Genomic DNA, 20,497 nt, shown 5'->3' with positions numbered 1-20,497 from the left:
CCCTGATTTAAACAAAGAAAATTAAAATCTGAACAGCCTCTACAATTCTTGGCTACAAACAGAAATGGGATTAAATCAGATTCCATCTACTGCTTATGCTTACAGGGAAATTAGAAAGGAATTTCTGCATTGGCAGTTTCACTCAAAATGGTTTCTTGAACTGCGACACAACAATAAAGATATAAAACAAAATAAGAAAACTGGCACTTTAGTGCTTCTGTCTGGCTAGAAAGTGTTTTGATTCTTGTAGGATAATATTTAATCAGATTTATAGTTTTTCTATCATGAAGAGACCCAAGACTGACTCCACAACACTTTACAAATTTTTGCATTAGATGGAACGTCATCCAGGAATAAATATTTAGGCAATTAGATATGTTATGTTAATTTTGTACAAGACAATGCTCTAACCTAAGGCAAACAAAATGAAATCACAGAAATTAATTTAAAAAGAAGTGAATATAAATTGTGAAAGTGGCACATTTTTGATAATGAAGTTTAGTCACACAGTGATGTGTGAGTACATTTTCATAGACCATTACATTATAATATATTTCTGAGAAGTAAAAATAAATTATGATTCAAAATTTACAACAAAGTTTTGACAAAAGGTTGTGTTAAAACAAGAAGGTTCAGGAAGAGGTAGGAAGAATTTAGCTCTGTTCTTTCACAACTTATGTATTTTCACTTAAACTTTTGTAAAAGCTCAAAAATCTCTAGCCACTTTTGGAATTCCAGGCATAGATATTCTATTTAGAGTTAGACTGTATATCTACATTTTAAATATTCATACCATCTTCAGCACATCACTATATGAAATGATTCATCACTTTCCTGACACTGAGCCAAGGAAACAGGTTGGTTTCTATTTATAGAAGACTCTTTGTAAAGAAAGGAAATGCAAGTAAAACTAAAGATACTAAATAAACAACACTTAAAATTGTGGTCTACACATTATACTATGAAGTTCTCCATAAGAATTATTGCAAGGAGAGGCTTGTTGTATAAGAGTCCAGAAAAAAATCTCCACTATTCTATTCTCTTACTTTATGATTTCTTAAAAATCTTAAGATTTCTAAAAAATTAAAAGGCTATTGAAGTAATTTTTTTTCCTTCTTCAGGTTTTGTTTTTTTTTTTTTTTAATCATACCATGGGAAGAATGACATTTTTGCCAGGACCAGATAAGATTTTTTGATTTTTACCTGATACAGTGGAATAATGCCAATCAATAGAGCAATGCCAGCTTCCATTAGAAACTTTGGCAGTTATTAAGAAATAATCACATATTCAGACACAATGAAAAATATTTTGGTTGAAAAGCTACTTATGTCTTAAAAAGTTCACATTTAAAAAAGAACTAGATAGATTTTTTTAGAAAAAGTTATATATTTTGAGGTTTTAAATTAAAATGGAATCATAAGTTCAAAAATATTGATTGTACAGGACATAATTTTAAATGTAAACATAAATATAGGAGTTTTCTGTTAGAGAATCAAGCCTTGACTACTTTTTTTCCAAAAATGTCAAACTAGAAAACGTTAAAAAATTTTAAATCACTACAAAATAGCTTTTGTCAGAATCACAGAATTACGTGTGCTGGAAGGGTCCATAAAGACTTTTGGGTTCCAACCTCCCTGCCATAGGCAGGAACATCTTCCACTAGGCCAAGTTGCTCAAAACCCCATCCAGCCGGGCCTTAAACACTTCCAGCTTTTCTGGGCAACCTGTTCCAGTGCCTCACCACCCTCACAGTAAAGAATTTCTTTCTAACATCCAATCTAAACCCACTCTCTTGCAGTTTACAGCCATTCCCTCCTGTCCTATGTGCAAGGAAAATACTATTTAGGCAAAAAAGTTAATTTCTTTTGTTTAAATATAACTCTAGGTACATTTCTACAGCTCTGATTTTCAAAAATTTGTGTATATACACAAAACTACTCACACAGTTGAGTGCAGTCAGGAGGCAGGGAATTACTCACAAGTGCAAACTTATGTTTATATGTTTATGTGTTTACACAAGCAAGGAGTTACTTTAGAACTTGGTCATGCTGTGATAAAGCAATGCAGGTATTAAAAAATCATCATTAAAATTTTAATGTAGAGCATGTGTTACAAAGCTTGTAAAAGTGACAAATCCCAGCTAACCAAAAGTTTTCCTACTTTGGAGAATGCAAAAAATGTATTATCTCTCCCTCATGAATAGACCATTACAAAAAAAATAGGGAAAACTGAATCTGAGTTCACATAGTACAAGCTAAAGGTTTCTCAACCATGAAAAAATACATTATTGTCATTTTTATTTCTGTAGAAAGTATAATAATGGAAGAGGAAAAAAAACTTTAGCCTTGTCTTCAAATACAAATTTAACATTTTGTTTTCTGTTTTGTCTTATTCTCATTACTGTATTGTCAGATATAGTAATGAATTTCTTTCTCCTATCTGCCAAATTCCCCTAGAAAACATCAGTAGTATACCAGCATGCAAACTAATCCTGAAACTTGATTGGAAAATGTATTTTTGAATGCTTCATTCTGGAGTTCTAGCTTTAGAAATATATATTAATTTACTTATTTTAAGAATGTGTTTAAGTTTCTTGTTTCATCATAGTTACCAAATACAATTGTACAGTAGAAATTCCTAAGTAAAAAAAACCCCTTAAATAAGATTTAGTAATCTAACCAATACTGATGCTAGGAACTCTGAGATGTGTACAGGTTACAAATCACAAAGAATGATATTTATTTTTTGAGCTAGAAAGAGCTGCATCCTCAGTTTTTGAGGAACAAGGTTGAAAACTCATATGAATTCTATAATGAAATCTTTCAGATTTACAAAATGTGCAGGGAGACCTGATATGTCAATTCAGAATTTATTTTTGTACGCAAGCTGCTTCATTTTTGGTAAAACTGTATCATGCTGTATTGTTATACAAACATATTCAATGGATTATCAGGAGAGGAATCATAGCACAAAGGCCTGAGGTATCAAAATGTATGGAAAACGGCAGTAAAGGAAAAAGAGACATAGGAGTTATATCAATGTACAGGAGTTATATTAATGATTCATGTAATCTCATGTGAGAATAACAGTAAAATTTCAGGAAATTGGAATATAAAATAGAAAAAAAATCCTCCTAGAATTTAGGATGTTTCAGGTCAAATACAGTCCTAGAACATGGGTAACTTCAGACATTTTTGTGTTTAGTGGCTGAAATTATTCTTTCTGTTTTCTAGTTGCTGATAACTTTTTGCCTCCTTATAAATTGTTCTCCTAAATTGTCCTCCAGGGAAAAGTGTGTATACTGGGAGGAAAGCAAATCAATGCCAATGGATATAAGTTTCTTCTATCATGTACAAGTATTTTCCACATTGTTATTTTTCTGAATAATTTTCTGAAATCTAGAATCCACTTAAAATTACCAAAGCTGAATTTTGAACCAAATTAGTTTAATTCTTAACATTTCTCATTAGAATTTGATTTGTACTTTGTGGAAGCCACTGGAAGGCAAACACAAAGGCAAACATTAGCCTAAGGTTAGTCTCTTAGCTTCTTCAATGTTTATAGTACAGGAAGAGGTCAGATTCCTCCTGAGGTGAATCAAAATGCCTAAAATTAGATTCTTGTCTGGAACTGACTTCTAGAGAAACTTTATACTCACAAATGAGTAGAGAGAAACTCTATAGAAATAACCCTCTTTAGCATAATTGCTAACCTTTTGACACTCTCTGATTCTTCTTTCTCCTCCTTTCCCTGTTATATTATCTCTTATTCTGGATGCATTTTAATTTCATGTTAGGCAGGATTTTGTGTGTATGCATGTGTGTGTGTGTGCACAATGTTAAAAATCCAATATTTTTAGTACTTTTTAATTTTATATTTTGGGACTCTAGAGTTGAAGGAACATGTGGGTTTTTTTTACTCTCTGTCCTAGAAACATTTCTTCCTGTCATTTTCTCTATGCATCTCACATGTTTGGAGGTGAATTCAGCTCACAAACCCAGCAGAAATCCCAACCATGCTTTTTTTGTTGCTAGATTAATTTTCAGACAAAATACTTAATTGAACCATGTCTCTTAGGGGTGAGCTAAAGGAAGCAACAGGGTCCTTTGGCTGGGAGGGAAGGTGAGAAAGTGACTGCCTTTTTCAGCAGTGGGAAATACAATATTCACTCGGTGACTATGGTCAGACAATCTATTCCAGCTGCTGGAACAGACCCTGTAACTTTGTTTAAGAAGTCACCACGTAAAGTTGCCAACCCTGGAGACTCATCATTGGTTCACCTACCCTCTCAGGTACTCTATATTTTCTTTAAACCCCTCTTATATAACTTTAGTAGGATAAGCAGGAGTAAAATGTAATGAGGAAAACCTTTTTTTCAGAGAAGCTTTTGATATGAAACATGCTTGGTTTTTTATACATAGAGCAAATTATAGTTATGTACTGAAAGGCAGTATTCAGATAGCACATTACAATAGTTTTGTGAGAGGCACCTACAGTCATCAACATAATGAGTTTTCTGTTTGTTTGGTTTTTAAAAGCAAAGTACCTTTTTATAGTATGCATTGAATCACTGGTAGCCCTGGGTTCAAACTGCTCCTCCTCTCCCCCCTTCTCGATCATCTAGATACTGGCACCTGGATGGATCTCCACCTATGAAAACTAACAAATATAGACCCTGGTGCAGCACAATTCTACATCTGCTCACAGCTGTCCATGGTATTAGCAAATCTTAAAAAAATCTACTAGTGAAAAGAAAAAGTCTCTCTACAGTCCTAGTTGCTGCAGTATCACATTGTCCTGAGTATGTTTATACAGTCACACATGTAGGAGTGACTGTAGTCTTGCATCCTCCCTACCCCACAAAAAAATCCGCCTTAAAAAGAATCAGTAGGTGCTCTGGTAATGAAATGGATGCGTGAAAGCAAGACTCTACATTCCTGAATATGCATGCTAGTCACACTTCCTTTTTTAAAGATAATATATGAGCAATAATATATTGCTTGTGAATAGGAACAGCAGCATAAATATGTACTTCTAATTGCAGTGAGTAAAAATTACAGTAAAGCAATGATTTATGGAAGAATAAGCAGGTTTGCCTCTGAATTATTCTTGTCAAACAAATTCTATTATGGGCACTTTCATCAGAGCCGCTTGTTGTTCTTGTGGGGTCCATTTCCCCCAGACCTTCCCCACAAGTTGCTATTCAGGAAGCCTGTGGTTTGCTTAAGACAGGATTAACACCTAAATTTAATCTATAGTAAAAAAAACCCCAGAGATGTATGTTACTCTTTTGGCTAACTTCATATGAAAAAATTACTTACTAATTACATAAATAATGTATATTGTAAAATATCTCAATAAAAATTGATAAAACATGACCAGCTGACCCTCCCTTTATGTGTGGACAGAAGAAATAAAATGTCATATTTTACATGTTGATGAAAACCTGGAATGGATAGAAGTAAGACACAGCACAGAAGTATTAAGTGTAAAGAAATTAAGCAGTGAGATTGCCAATGAATTAATAACTAATGAACTGTTATAATCTCCTTTCCTACTAAGCCAACAGTATACTCCCATGGTCCCTTTTTAATAATTGAATATGAGTTGGTTTAAAAGTCGATGCATTTAAGATGGCTTTGATAAGGTCAATAAGTGGGTATCTCCTGCCTTGTTCTACTGCTGTCTAATTCACCACAATTGTGCTGTGCTTCATTAACTTCCATTTTATTATAAAAGAAAGTGAAATTTATCATGAGAACACATTAAATGGTGTGACATTAGCTTCCTGCAATGGGCAAAGTAATGATTAAAATATGTGTCTGCAACCTTATGGCCAGTTGGAGGGATGCCACTAATGTTTGAAAAATAATGGTGTTGCATGACAGTTGTTATGATGGCAGGGGGTGATGTGTCAGTCATTTATTCCCTGTGGTACAAATTTCATATGGGGAAGCAAAAAAAGCATCATATGACTGGCATTTGTAAGCCTAACTTGTGTTATATCAACCAACTGGCATTGCTTCTCTTTTGAGAGAGAAAAAAACAAGCATTGATTCGGCCAAAGTGCATCTTATTATTTTAAGAAGGAAGCAGCCTGGATTTTGTATCCTTCAAGTTAAACTCATTCCTGAACTTACCTTAAAAGAGTGTGGATGTAAGGTCAGAAAGAAGTTCTTAGACAACTTCCGTTTCCATTTTAATTAGCATTTGAAAAAAAAAACCCAAAACTGTGATTGGACTTTTTTATGTATGCCACTTAACATGCACACTTTGAAGCTGATGCCACTCAAACTTTTACCATATTTCCAAAAGAGCAAAAGATAGCTATTAATAATATGTGTATGTTGGATTGCCCACCGACAATAATAAATGATAATAATGATAATGAAAGTAGTGTAGAAGTTCTTGTTTGCAATTTCTACACACAATATCTCCAATGTCTCATGAACGTGATGTTGGAATTCTACACATGGAAGAACAGAAAATTAGTTGAGCCAGGATTTACTCAAAACAGGCAAAAGAATTAGTTTGTTTAGTGAGTCTCTATACTCACTAAACAAATAACAATTTCAGGACACATGTTAGCATTAGTGCAGGAGTTCCTATTTATCTGCAGTACTGTCAAGAGGAGAATGCATCTTCTTCAAAAATATTAATTCATAAGATAAATGTCTGAATTTTGAGCCAAAATAAATTTTAAAAACCCAGACAGTATTTGACAGAAGGCTAGAGTGAAATAAAACATAAATTATTTGAATAGTAAAAATAAGCCAGTCATTTTATGAAAGTGTCCATCTACAGATAAAGATTAATGGAACTGGTTAGGGCTAGTTAATAAAAAAAATCCACAAACAATCCTTCCCAATAATTTCCCAGAAAGATTTTGCAGTCTTCTTCTGTAGAAATCATGCATATACTGAGCCAAAGATTATATATCATATCTTATTTAAGAATATTACAAAATGAATTAATATTAGATATTAATTGGCTTTGGAATGTATTTAGATTTCATTAGAAACTGAGCTTTTTGTGGGTTAATGGAGCAGGAAAAGCAGCAATCACAGTAGTAGGTCCTCATTCTCATAAACTATTATGTAGTTTCAAAAATAAATAATGTGCATTGTTTCCAAACACATAAGGAAATAGATTTACTACATCGACTGAATATTCTACTACATATTAAAAGCAACCACAGGAAAGGAAATAATTAAGAGTAAAAACCTCTAAAGGTCACACAGTCAGTAAAGAAAAGGGTAGGTACATTGTAGAAAATACAATTTTAAAAGGCAGAAAACAAAATCAATCTAATTGTCCCCAAGCTTCTTAGCATGGTGTTGTTTTCATCTTGTTGACTAACACAGTTGCAACATATAAATCCTGTTATAATCTTCTCTCTTGACACCAATCCTTTCAGGTCTCCTCAACAGAAATGGTTCCATTTTCAAGTCAACTCAAAACACAGCTGCTGTCATCTTCCTAGCCTGGAGCTCTGATGTAAATAGTCACACCATTTTTGCACACCTTTCTGGCTTGCATTTCCTGCTGTACCAGACTCGGAGTTCTGGTTCCGTAACTATCATTCCTTCTTCTACTCACTGCATCCAAGTGTATCAACCTACTCTCATTTCCATGCTACTCACCCTATCGACCAGGTTTGGACATGTTTTATTGATTGTTCCTTACAAACAGCTTTGTATCAAAGGAAACTTACCAAAGCTTTTTTATTAGGGAGAACAGACTGAGAGGCTACAGAGAAGTGCTCAAAATCCTCTGCAGTATGAGCTGAAAAAATTCTATCCCATCCCCAGTGCCAATTCTAGCTGTTCAGTTTCCCTAGAGCAGCTGCTAAACTTACTAACTGTAGCGAGCACTGATGTGTGTCAGCTCTCCTCAGAAGTCTGTCAATATCTTGGCCAAATATTTTTGACTAAATAGATAATTCAATTTCAGTGCAGTAAGGTGTTTCAGAAAGGAGCAGCAGCTAAAATTTTTCAAAATTAAAGAGACAATGCATATAAATCCATCTTCATCCCTCCTAGTTTTGTTCATATGAGTCAGAAGGCTCCTAAGAGGTGTTGCCATTATATCTGTTTGAGAGACAGGAAAGGGAATTCCCTCGCTTCAATTAAAGCTGGGGTAGAGCTTATGAGAACCTACAGCTGCAGTCACAGAGGAGATCACTGGTTTCTTCAGAAGGTTCTGTGCTCACTGAAAATTAAATAGCTCTAATTTATATAATTCCCTTCTGTCCCGCCAACATCTATATCCTTCTACAGATACATCTATCACACCACCATTAATGAACAGACTGGAGAAATGCTGGAGAAAATGAGCAGGGAGCAGCACAGAAGACCTCAAACCCTCAGAGAATGGAACATAAGTCTTCTCAATAAAAGAGGGATGCTCTTACTCCCCTATGTGTAGTCACTACTCAAAAAGTTGTGTGAATGGGTGCATAACTACATGCAGGTTCTGGGAGAGTCCTACAATGCACAAACAATTGCTTTAATATGTGAAAGTCATGGGTTTGAATTAAGAAAAAAAACCAAACAACTCTGCTACTCTACTTTACTTGGGACAGCAGGAAAGAGTATGAAGGGGAATGTGGAACTGACAGGAAAGCAATTTCTTTCCTAACACAGGTAAACATTAATCTCCTTAGTAAATGGACACAAAGAGAAATATCCAGAAAAGTTATTTTTATCATTTGATAAGTCCAGGAGTGTTGAGAATGTGTCCAACTGAAATATTTCAGATTAGTTAACCAAAGCTTCTCACACAGCAATCACGTCCTCTTTTGAAAAATTACTTTCATTTTAGCTGTTCATTTTTGAGCAAGTGATTGCATCAAAAAGGGGTTCAGGTTGGGTTCAGCTGAGGAGCAGCACAGAGGAAATCCTGTGTATTGCTTATAACACAGCTACTAGAAACTATAGCAGGCTATTTTAAGCTCTTTAACTGTCAACTGATTCTACTTACTCAGCTTTAAATCTTATTACTTATGGTTCAATTTATGCTGATGACCTCTACAATCAAAGAAACTGGAAGACAACAGGTGTTGGGTATGCAAGGATGTATACCATATCCAAGTTACTGAAAATACCTATATGAAAACAAGAGCTTTGTTGTTTCTTTGTTTGAAAACTGCAAATGAGACCTATTAATAATAATGTTTTCACTCAAGACTCTAGAAGCATTTAAATAACTATTATTACAAATTATTATAAATGCTAATAAATACCATAGGTTTACCCACTTAATACAAAGATTCTTTTCTTTTGATTGCTCACAGATCGTGCTTTTCTTATTTTCAGAACTGCCCTGACAGGAAATAATGTGTCACTACCCTTATATGGACAACAAATCAGAATACAAGAAGCTTTAGAAGAGCAAAGTTAAAATCTGTTTAGGATCATGAACTGACCCCAATGACAAACACTTTGAAATCTCTTATATTAAACATACTGACAGACATTTGGGGAAAAAGTGTTTGATCGGGACAATTATTCAATTAGGTGTTAAAAGCTGTTTATCATATTTAAAACCAGAATGTAGAGATGTTAAGCAATGTACTATGAAGGAAGCTTGGATGCTGACACAAAAGAACTAAAAAAAACCCCCAAACATTTCCTCAGCAGACAGTGGTTAAATTTCTCCCAGCAAGGGAAGCATAAATTCAAGAATACTGGAAATATGCAAACCAAATAATTGTATTGCTCTAATCATTCCATTTTAAGTGTTGCTTTTTCTCCTGTTAGGTTATCTTTTTCTCTTTCCTATGGTTAACCAGTGCAGGCTGTCAATTAGTTCATAAATAACCTCATCTCAGAACTTCTGGTATTCAGTTAAGCTAATTACATGATTGCAGGCAGCCCAAACCTCAAGTGGTTGTTCCCTTCTACAATCCTGGCAAAGGCTTCAGGAGTTCCTGGCTACATTGAATAAAAATTTAACACACTGCTTACCAGAGATCAAGTGGCGTTATAAACACTGCAGCAGGTTTGACAATGTAGCAGATTATTACCACTGATTTTGTTTGCTTTTATTTCAGTTCACAGTAGCCCAATAACACTGTGAAACCCTGAATTCAGAGTGGAAGTCTCCAATAAACTAGCTGTTTCAAGAACCAAAATAATAAATATTAAAGTACTGTATTTAATCAAATGTCTGGGAGGTAGTTTTAATGATCAAACTTAATTCCGTAACTGATACACAAGATGGAGTGAAGACCTTATTGCAAAATAAAAATGCTTCTTTTTTTTTTTTTTTTTTTTTGCTGCTTACAACTTGCTCGTGAATACTACTGAGCAGATGTATCTATTTTTATGTTGAGAATGAAAAAAATTATTTTCACACTTGAGAGCATGTTAAAGAAGACTTTGACTCCCTTAAACAGCAAGTAAGCTTGGCTTTGGTTATTGGATGTGAAAATATTTTCTAGCAAAGGCATTAAAAATGGCACCGCTTAAACACAGCATCTAAATTCGATGGTATCACATATGATACCATGTGTGTGGAACAAACACAAGTTTACACCAAATTTGTAAGTGATTCTGTACTTAACTCACTGTCTTGTACATACCACACCTAACTTCTGAGCTTCAGGTGAAGTATACTTCCTTCATCACTGTTCCTCTTTTAAGTACTAATATTTCTCTTTTCTTTGTCTTAAGAATCAGCTCAAGAGCTGGAGCTGAATACAGTAGATTGTTAAATGCTGGCCAAACTCAACAATTGATTTGTTTTAATGCATTTTTGTAAGATGAAAAAAAAAATTTGAGAAGGTTTCTGTATTCCAGCATGCATAGTAATTATGTGAGAGAGACAACTGGCTGATTACTAAACTATCAGCTATACAAAACCTTTTTTCAGTTGCAATTTGCAACTCATCACTGAGTTTCCTTTAAATGATACTTTGAGTCTAAGCCCATTAGAATATCAAAATAAACAAGTGACTGTAACATTTGGACAAATCCTGTTTTATCCTGTTTTTTTGAGAAGTTAATGAAAAAAGAAATTGTAGCTCTCTGAAAAACATCACATACCCTGAAGGGCATATTGGCACCAGAGTAAGACTTTTTAAAGTGTCATAGTTTGGATCTCTAATTTTAGAAATACTTAATTTAATAAGTCTTTTGAGACTGAAGACCATTTCATCAGCAACGCTAATTTTCTGGAGTTATAATATTGAACTGCAGAAAAATCAGTATTGTCTTATCTGTTTAAAAGCAATGATAAAATGCAGCCTTAACTGACTCAAATTGAAAAAAAAAATTCTTAAACAAGGAGAACTAATTACAACCTAAAGGTCACGAACAAATTTCACAGTGACTGTACCTTACTAGTTCCTTCACAGAATTTTTTGAATGTATTGGAAAAACTTCCACTGAGGTTCTCACCAAGTTGCTAAGCACAATTCCAATCTGTAAACATTCTGCACACAGTAATTTGCATTAGTTCCACATAATGTACAGCAGCATTAATTAATAGAGTGGATGGTGTCTGTACATCTGTTAGCTATTAGTCTTTACTCTAATTCATTAGATCTTTATCATTTACCTGAGCAGTCCATCAAGATCAGGCAAAGGAGACCTTGGCTCATGTCATCTGTGGAACAGAACAGTCTGGAATATTAAATTATCTTGTGTATGCCCTACTACTTTAGATGAACAATGATCTCACAAATTTTGGTTAAGGACTTCGAAATTGCTCTTTTGTGTGAATGAAACATTCAAAAATTATCCGGGTCTAATCTGTGCAACTGCTGTGAAACAATGGTAAATACCATTTGAGCCAATTCACGATGTGCTTAGGATCTTTCTGATCTGACTAACTGAACTGCATTCCTGCAATTCCTCCAAGCTGCCTTCCACCTTTCGTCCAACTCAGAGCTGATAAAAATTGTTATTAGAACAACACATTTACACAATACAGCTGATTGTTGTGCTTATTTTTCACTCATAACAATAAGTCATGGATTTAAGTTTAAATGACCCAGTTCTTCTGGTTCAGCATTATCCTTTCTTTTGTATCCATCTCAGAGGTAACGAAATTTAGACAAAATATAAATATTGAAGGCATGATGAAAAATGTTATTTCACGAGCAGTGCAACAAACAATGCAACAAATTGCACTGTATATTGCATATTAATTTCAAATCACCTCTTCACCCTGAAGATTTGATGACTAAGTCCTTTGGCAAATAATCTCACTGTCCATCTCGAAAATGAAAGTGTCATAGACAATTAAGTGTTTACACCAATATTACTTTGGGATGAGTTTTACTTACCCTCTGACCCTTGCTGGAATCCCTCTGACCTGAAAAGTTTTCCTAAAATGTGCAAATTCTCTTAGATTGGGGAAATTTCAGGATTGTCACTATACATCATTTTAAAATAGGTAGTGATTGTAAGAAGAGGCTTTCCACAAGGAAATATATTTGATTAATGGGCCAGAAAATGAATGATTAGACATTCTTACTAATTAAGCAGAGCTGAATCGATGCTTGCAGTAATATATCCAGTTAGGAGCCATACATCTTTGGTAAATCTCTTGGCTACAAACATGTAAACAGATGCAAGTGGCACGAGAAGAATTTCAGGGTGTTACACCACTATGCTGAAACTATGAAGAAAGTACTTATACACTAAAAATTAACATGAAGACTGAAAAAAAAAAGTAATAAAAATTACCTAAATTCTTGCCATCACTTAATGGGTTAAAGAAATAATTTTCACCCAGGCTTATAATATCACAGATACCTACATGAACAAGCCTGACTCTTCCCAGAAAAGTAATGGTATCAATGACTTATCTTCATGGGCAGGCTTTACTCAGCCATGCAGTGCTAGACAGCTGATGGTACAGACTAGCTGCTTGCAAATGAATAGTCAATTTTATTTCATGATGAGTAATATCTTGCAGGCTTAGAGGAACTTTCTCAAGACTGTATGTTTACTGTAAGCTGGGCTATAGCTCAAGTCCTGTTGTATCACTGGTCCCTCTGAGAGGGAATTTGCAGTGTAAGATGGAAATGTTATGAAAATTAGCTGGGTGTCATTGCAATTCCACAGTATGATTAGATAAAAGAGCAAACAAACAAACAAACAAAACACCAAAACCCGCAAAACCCAAACCGCCTGATAATTATATCCCAAATCAACTTTTTATGTTTGTAAGGTACATTAACAATACAGTTGTCTATCCTATTAAGTTGGCAATCATGGCTGTCCAGTTAGGTGGACATTGCAGCAACACTTGATATTTCACTGTGGAGCTGCACATCTGTAAACCAGTGGAGTTCTCCATAACTTCTGGCACAGTTGTTACATGAACACAGACCTGTGTTTGAAGATGTCTCAGCAGACAGAAAACAAAGTGGGAGGAAAAAGAGAAATAAGGAAGAAGAGGACATAGAAGGGTGACTATTACAAGACAATGATAGAGAAGATAGGTTGCCTTTCTGAAAAGGAAAAACAGCAGCCAGAACTGGGAAATAATGAACAGAACTTTAAAACCTCACATGGCAGCTCATGCTTCAGTGATTTTCTCCATAGTGATGCATTCTGAACATTTGAAAGGCTGAAAGGCTAGCTGGCAGCAAAGATGAGACACAGTCCACTTCAGAGAGATCTTGGCTGATTTTGTACATTGGATACTGTACAGTTGAAAAGCTGTTTCTGCTACTGAGTTATTGTTAGCCCCTGGCATCTGCAGTAGCTTTCAAAGGAAGCTGCAGGTTGATGCTTATGCCCTGTGGCAAAATCTGACTTATTCCATCATAATTTAGAGGTCTGATCTTTGTTCTTGGACTTCCTGTGATTAATTTTCATACTTTAGTTTTAATGTGGTATTGCAATTGTGATTCCAGTTACAATCAGGCTCAGCTATTATTATGACTAGAAAATGTCTCTGTTGTGATTTCTTATCTTCAGGGCTTCTGGACTCATGACTTTCCTGGGGACAAATAAATTTAGTATTTCTGCATACGTCCGTATGAAAAGATACCAAACCATGGTATAGCAGTAAAACAAAGTCCTAATACACTGACTCCAGGCACCAGCAAGTGCAAATATGCCAAGCCTTGCTGTCAACTTTAAATAGGTGGGTGCCATTCAATCAGCTTCCCCCAAAGTAAATCCAGACCACTCAGTCTAAGCTAATAAACACATTGGACCTGCAGCAACAAACATCTTGCTAAGGCTGAGAAGCAATATGGCAGAAAGAACCAAGATTTGACACAGACACATAAGCTGAGAATCCCTAGAGAAGTACATGTGAGGACTATGGTCTCAATAATGTTAATAATGCAATTTAAATTTAATGTTAAATATGCTATTTATTCTTCTTTATTATTAGAGCTTCCCTTATGGTTCAGAATCTTCATTGTGTAAACCCCTACAAACACAGGTAAAAAAATCATTCCTGTGTTAAAGACCAAATAGATTGGGTGGTGGACAGAAAGCAAAAGCCAAAATGTTCATAATGGATGCATGTGTCATTTAAATGTAAAAGTAGAGACCCAAGAGACAATGCTGATTCCTACCACAGTGTTACTTTAGATTGACTTTGTTTTAGTATTTATGTAGCTCACAGCCAGTCTTTTCAAACTCTCACTGTCTACAATTAACCTGGACTTTGATTCTGAATTTAATTCTGTATCATGTTTTGCTGATACAATCTGGTCACAACTGACATGCTGAATTGTAAAACTAAGATGATTCTGAATTTTTAGGGTATCCTTAAACTTTACTGGTATCTATTGCATCATTTAGGTTTTGTTCCATTTGCTATTGTTTTTAATTGTTTTGCATTATTAAGAGTCAGCTGCAGTAGCAGACCCCTTCAATGCTGATAGGTGCTGAGCTCCTACTGATGTCAGCAGGAGATACATGGGATCAGCACTCCTCAGGTTTCACCCTACAGTCTTCATTGGGTTGTCAAATATAGCCAAAGACTGTGGAAGGAGGAAACCTTTTCAAATCTCTGCAGTCTCAAATATTACAGCAGTGACAGCCTTTAGTACCTAACAAAGCTCACTTTTCTGAAGATCAAAATTTAAATTACGCTTTTATTATAAGCTGTATGGAGCTCAAATAAATTCCTTGGTAGTATGAAAACAGGCTGCTACCAGCCCAAAATGTTAAGAGAAATTATCTTCATATCACCAATCTTTAGAGAATTTTTCTCCAAATCTAACATAAAATATGTGTAAGTATTACTTTCTACAGTTGGTCTCTAAAAGACCTCAGATATTTTTTCATCTTGCAGGTCTCTTGGAGCCAAAATGAAATTTAATTAAACACAAAAGACAAACACAATCTTGTGTTTCATTTATTCATTAAAAATAATAGTGTCATTTTGAGGAATAAATGCAGTAACTGATAATAACATAAGTATTCTCTCTTGTTTGGTATGAAACTGAAATGTCTTGATTTTGCTCTTGCACAAAGTTTTAATTTTATCATTTATTATATTTTTTCTTTTCTTGTTCTTGGTGAAAAAAATAAAGTTATAATGACTAACAAAACCACCACCTCAAGGTATTACTCTCTGGAGCCAATTTTTGATGGGGATGGCTGTGACCAAATATTTGGAACATGGTATCATGTTCAGGGATGCTGCATAATAATGCTTAAGTTCTTGAGTTTTGACTAGACATCATATTGTAAGCCCTCCTAAAAATATGTTCTGCTTCTTTTACAGGCATAGGCTTCCAATATGCTCCATTCTTGATGGTTTTCTGGTAACATAAACAGTCCTCAGACAAACATTTGAACTTTCCTTCAAAGCAAACTTAGTGCTATATCCCCTGTTGAACAGTTTATTTCATAATAATAGGTTTTATAGAGATCATATTGGCTTGTTAAAGGTAAGAACTTCCCCTTTTAGCATCTAAATTAAAAAAAAATTATATAGAAAAATTTTAATAGAAGTAAAGATAAAGAAGGAGGTATTCACTTGTCAGATCTCAGTAACTTGTTCTCTGCTAAGTTTTCCAAAGTTTATCTCTAGTTTTGGAAGTTCTAGGTGATTGTTCCTTCAAGAGAATTTTCTGAAAACTGAAATATCAGAACAGCAGCAGTATTTCCCTAATTTCAGTTTCATGTATATTTTTTTAAATTTTATTCTTTCACTCATTGTTATAGCCCCATGGTATCAATCTCTCCTTGATGTGAATGAAATTCAAATATTTGCAAGCTGAAGTCCTGCCTTTTCAAAAGTATTCACATATTACTTCATGAATCAGTTCCTACAGCTTCCAAGATTTTTTTATTGCTTGCTTTATGTAGATTGCATTCAAAAAAGTTTGTGTTTTATTGTGGTAATCTGAAGTCAAGAAATATTAAAAAATAATGACACCAGATGCATGCATGAGTATGTCTTTCTTAGCTCTTTAAAGACTTTGTCTACACAACTTGGATCAGCTATTTTTGTTCTCTACAGTGCATTGAAAATTTATTGTCCACCATCACCCCTGCCTGCTTTGTCATTGCCAGGTTTTAGAGTATCCCCCACAGTCACTAATTGCAGAAAGGCAGCTGGATAGAAATGAGAACATGTAAAACAGCTACAACTTTCCTTCTGTTATCGAGCCTGAAGTGCGCTACCAGAGCTGAAAAAATTAATAATACCACTCTGGGACTGTGTGTGAGTGGAGTACCAGGAGATGCATTACTTGAGTGCATTTCCAGCGCTGTTTCCATTGGCCAGTGTCTGAATAAGCCCTAACAAATTATTGCTGCCTCTCCCAAGATGTGTGCAGGCACATAACAGCAGATATGCCAACTGTTCTTCCTCTGAAATGTCACCTTTCTACTACTGCCATGGTGCACAGATCGCTGGCAGCACAGCAAAACAAAATTTGCACCCTGCACTGGTTGGGGTGACTCGGCCCGATATGCACTGCAAACTGTAATTGAAAATAAGTATCTCTCATCCTGAATTTCACTTTATCTGCCACCCAGCATTGAATAAGTAATGTTTCTCTTCAATCTTATATACCTGCTTGCAAGAGACTATATTTATGAATAAGGATCACCAATGTAAAAAAAACCAAACCAACATTATTGGCTTGGATCTATTGTACTTGTGTCAGAATTAGTCATCAAAAAACATGCAGGCAGAAATGGAGATACAGAATCATGTAGCAAGAGAACTGCTCTGTATTTGAGTTCCTATATGTTTGACAAGGCAATACAGAGTATGGTATTTAGCTACAAACAGAAATCAAATTGGATACTCTAATTGTGTTTCTTGCTCTCAAGATAAACACTGAGGCATGGCCATGCTTCCAGTAAAAAAGTGTTAATTTTAGGTTGAGGCGTCTTTAAGAAAAGCAACATAAAATGATTAGTGGTACACAGTGAAAGGGTGTAGCTTCATCAACACAAGACAATGCCAAGAAACTATGAGAAGCACAAATCAAACAAAGGAAGGGAAATTATAGCAGATAAAGGAAATGATAAAAATATTTTCAAAATAGCTCATAGATATTGGACTTAGGAAAACTGCAGTTACTGAATAATAGAATAGACCCATTTAAAACCCAGCAATTAGCATTGGTTAACCACAATTTTCATTTACCAACATTGTAATAACTTCATTAATGGAGCAGTGACAAAGGAAGACTGGTTTTGACCTCAGGTTTGGTCACCCAGAAACAAGTTATGGATCTATAATGAGTTTGCTGAACAGATTCTGGTGAAATATTTTGGTATACAGCATAAACGGACAGTGAAAGGGACATCTCCTTTCTTCAAACATGCTCAGTAGAGAGAGTACCCTTCCCTGGGACACTGAACACCACTTCCAGATCTTGATGAACTGTCACTGAAGTGTTTGTGAACTCTGATCATCTGTTAATGGGAGTTACTTTTGAGAAGGAGTAGTTCTGAATCTAGTATTTAATTTGTCTGGCTTTGATAGTAAGACATCAATGAAGAGATTGCAGAACAGTATGAGAGAAATGTACTCTTCAGAGTAACATTTAAGCTCAGATCATCTTACTTTTCCTTTTAATGTGCTGGCACAGAATAATGGAGAGAACTGAGCCCAAGTTTCTGTGCTATAATAAAGAGGAGCAGTTAGAAAATAGGTAATAATATCTATTCCTTGTGCCTCCTGTCTGGCAAGTATGCAGAGGAAAAATCTATACCTTCCATTACTTCAGATTTTTTCATACTATTGTACATTGAAATCAAACATGTTGATCTGATTAAACCACTATCTAATTCATTCTTAAATACAATTTCTTCAATTTTTGCCATTTCTCTATTGAGACAAATTTTTTCTCTTCTTTAGTGATGACTACTGCAGCTGAGTCAGATCCAGCCTAACATCATTTATTTGGCAATTAGTACAAAAAATTTGTAATAAAAGTAACTGATCTCATCAAGATTTTAACACATCTTTGAAAGCAGCACTTTAAATGTACTGAATTGTTCTCCAAAACAATAACATTTCCTTTTTAAAAGTCAGAAACCAGAGATCCTAGTTAAGCAATTAGAAAAGAAAGAAAAGAAAAGAAAAGAAAAGAAAAGAAAAGAAAAGAAAAGAAAAGAAAAGAAAAGAAAAGAAAGAAAAGAAAAGAAAAGAAAAGAAAAGAAAAGAAAAGAAAAGAAAAGAAAAGAAAAAGAATCCCAATCTAGAGAGCCCAGGTTTTATTCAATTGAACTGACCTTAAGGCTTCAATTTAAGCTTGTATACAAATGTTTGGAAAATGCTCTTTAAGATCTCATTTTCATTAGCCATTGTATTTATGACTTATATAGTAAAATCTTACTAGAATTGCTTGTCTTTTTAAACAACTTCATTCTAAATAATAGAATTTGATTTTTTTTCCCTGTGGAAGCAGAGGGCTACTTCCCTCTTCATAGGAAATCCCTAATCTCGCATAGAAAGTGCCTGCAAATGTACCTCTTGTGAATACAGCTAAGTGGAACAGCTTCACTCCTGTGTACAGCACAGATTCTTTGCCTGTGCTCACTGATACCAATCTCCTGTATTGAGCTAAGGAACTCAGAGACTTTATGTTGAAGGATCTGTATAGAAATATAACAGGAGGAAAAGAGCATCTACATGAGGAACAAATTCTCATATTCCCATCAGTACATGAAACCTAATCCCAGAGAACTGTTAGTTATAATCCCCTCCACTGGTTTGATCTGACTCCCTGCAGAGCCAGTGCTGGAATCAATCGCTGGTGTCTGGGACAGAGGGCAGGTGGCAGGAAAGGACTTCTCTTCTTGGAAACAGCCCATATTTATGCTAGACATTAACTACTGGGCAACAACAAGCCTATTTATAGAATGGACACAGCTAGCCCATAAAATCCTTTTGGAGCTGACCTGATCACTCCTGTGTACAGCATAGATTCTTTGCCTGTGTTCACTTAAAACATGTGCCCCTACAGGATAACTGGAGGAAGAAGCAGAATAAAAGTTTGATGCTATGAGCCATTTAGAGGAAAAAAATTTGTAGTACTTTATAGTGATACTAAATCTGCAAGTGACAACGACAAGGAATTCTAACTGTGGCTAATGCTTTTTCTGGTGCTCTGACAAAAGACACTGTAATACCAGGTTATCACCTAATATTTAAACTTCTGAAAATAATAGTAGAAACTTTAATTGGAGAGTTCTTTGCTTTACTAAAGGAATAAAAGGGAAAATATTTGTGAAGAACTCTCGGTTTTTCATTTCTTTCTTTAAAATATCCTTTCCTGACAAGCACAACAGGATGCCTGCATTGCTTTGGACAACCCTTGGAATAAACAAGGTCTAGGCTGACCCCTTTTTGAAATATGAAAAAAAAAGGATCCTTAAGAAAATATAAAAAACAATATTACTTCTCTTCTCTTCTCTTCTCTTCTCTTCTCTTCTCTTCTCTTCTCTTCTCTTCTCTTCTCTTCTCGTCTCGTCTCGTCTCTTCTCTTCTCTTCTCTTCTCTTCTCTTCTCTTCTCTTCTCTTCTCTTCTCTTCTCTTCTCTTCTCTTCTCTTCTCTTCTCTTCTCTTCTCCTTCCCTTCCCTTCCCTTCCCTTCCCTTCCCTTCCCTTCCCCTTTTGCCCTTCTCCTACCTCAGAAACAAGCTACTCTATTTTTACAGCAAGATTTCACCTGAGAAACTCAAATGCAGAGGCACAAAGATATTGTAAAGATGAAGCTTTCAATATGGCAGAACTAAAAGATCTTTTTTTTTTTCTTAAATTTCACAGACATTTAAACACTGACTCTGGAAGCACACAAACACTTAGGTTTGCATAGCAAGTTCTGTGACTGTCCTTAGTGAAATATGGTTTCCTTTAAAGTTAGTTACATAGGCAACCATGTAAGGGAGGCATTTTAGGGGAATCCATTAGCAATATCTACAGTGGCAAATGAGATCACTTGGTTATATCCACAGAGGGCAGTGGAACCCTACAGGAACACAGGGCAGAGACCCCCCCAGGTCAGCACCCAATCATTCAGCTATACTCATCTGCTTGTCCCTGG

General features: G+C 35.1%; 1 protein-coding gene across 2 annotated transcripts in view; it reads right to left on the bottom strand.

Moving 5' to 3' along the window:
- Positions 1-20,497, bottom strand: part of PACRG (parkin coregulated) — a 212,281-nt gene that overhangs the window by 23,110 nt on the left and 168,674 nt on the right. Inside the window, exon 6 of one of the 2 annotated variants that reach the window (XM_054514326.1) lies at positions 11,564-11,611. The exons of the other annotated variant lie outside the window; for it this stretch is intronic. Coding sequence (XP_054370301.1) covers positions 11,564-11,611 — 48 coding nt within the window. The remainder of the gene's footprint in view (positions 1-11,563; positions 11,612-20,497) is intronic. 2 annotated transcript variants of the gene reach the window in all.

This window comes from Molothrus ater, chromosome 3 (genome assembly GCF_012460135.2).
Source record: "Molothrus ater isolate BHLD 08-10-18 breed brown headed cowbird chromosome 3, BPBGC_Mater_1.1, whole genome shotgun sequence".
In the NCBI taxonomy this organism is placed as follows: Eukaryota; Metazoa; Chordata; class Aves; order Passeriformes; family Icteridae; genus Molothrus; species Molothrus ater.
This window is presented reverse-complemented; position numbering and strand designations above follow the sequence as displayed.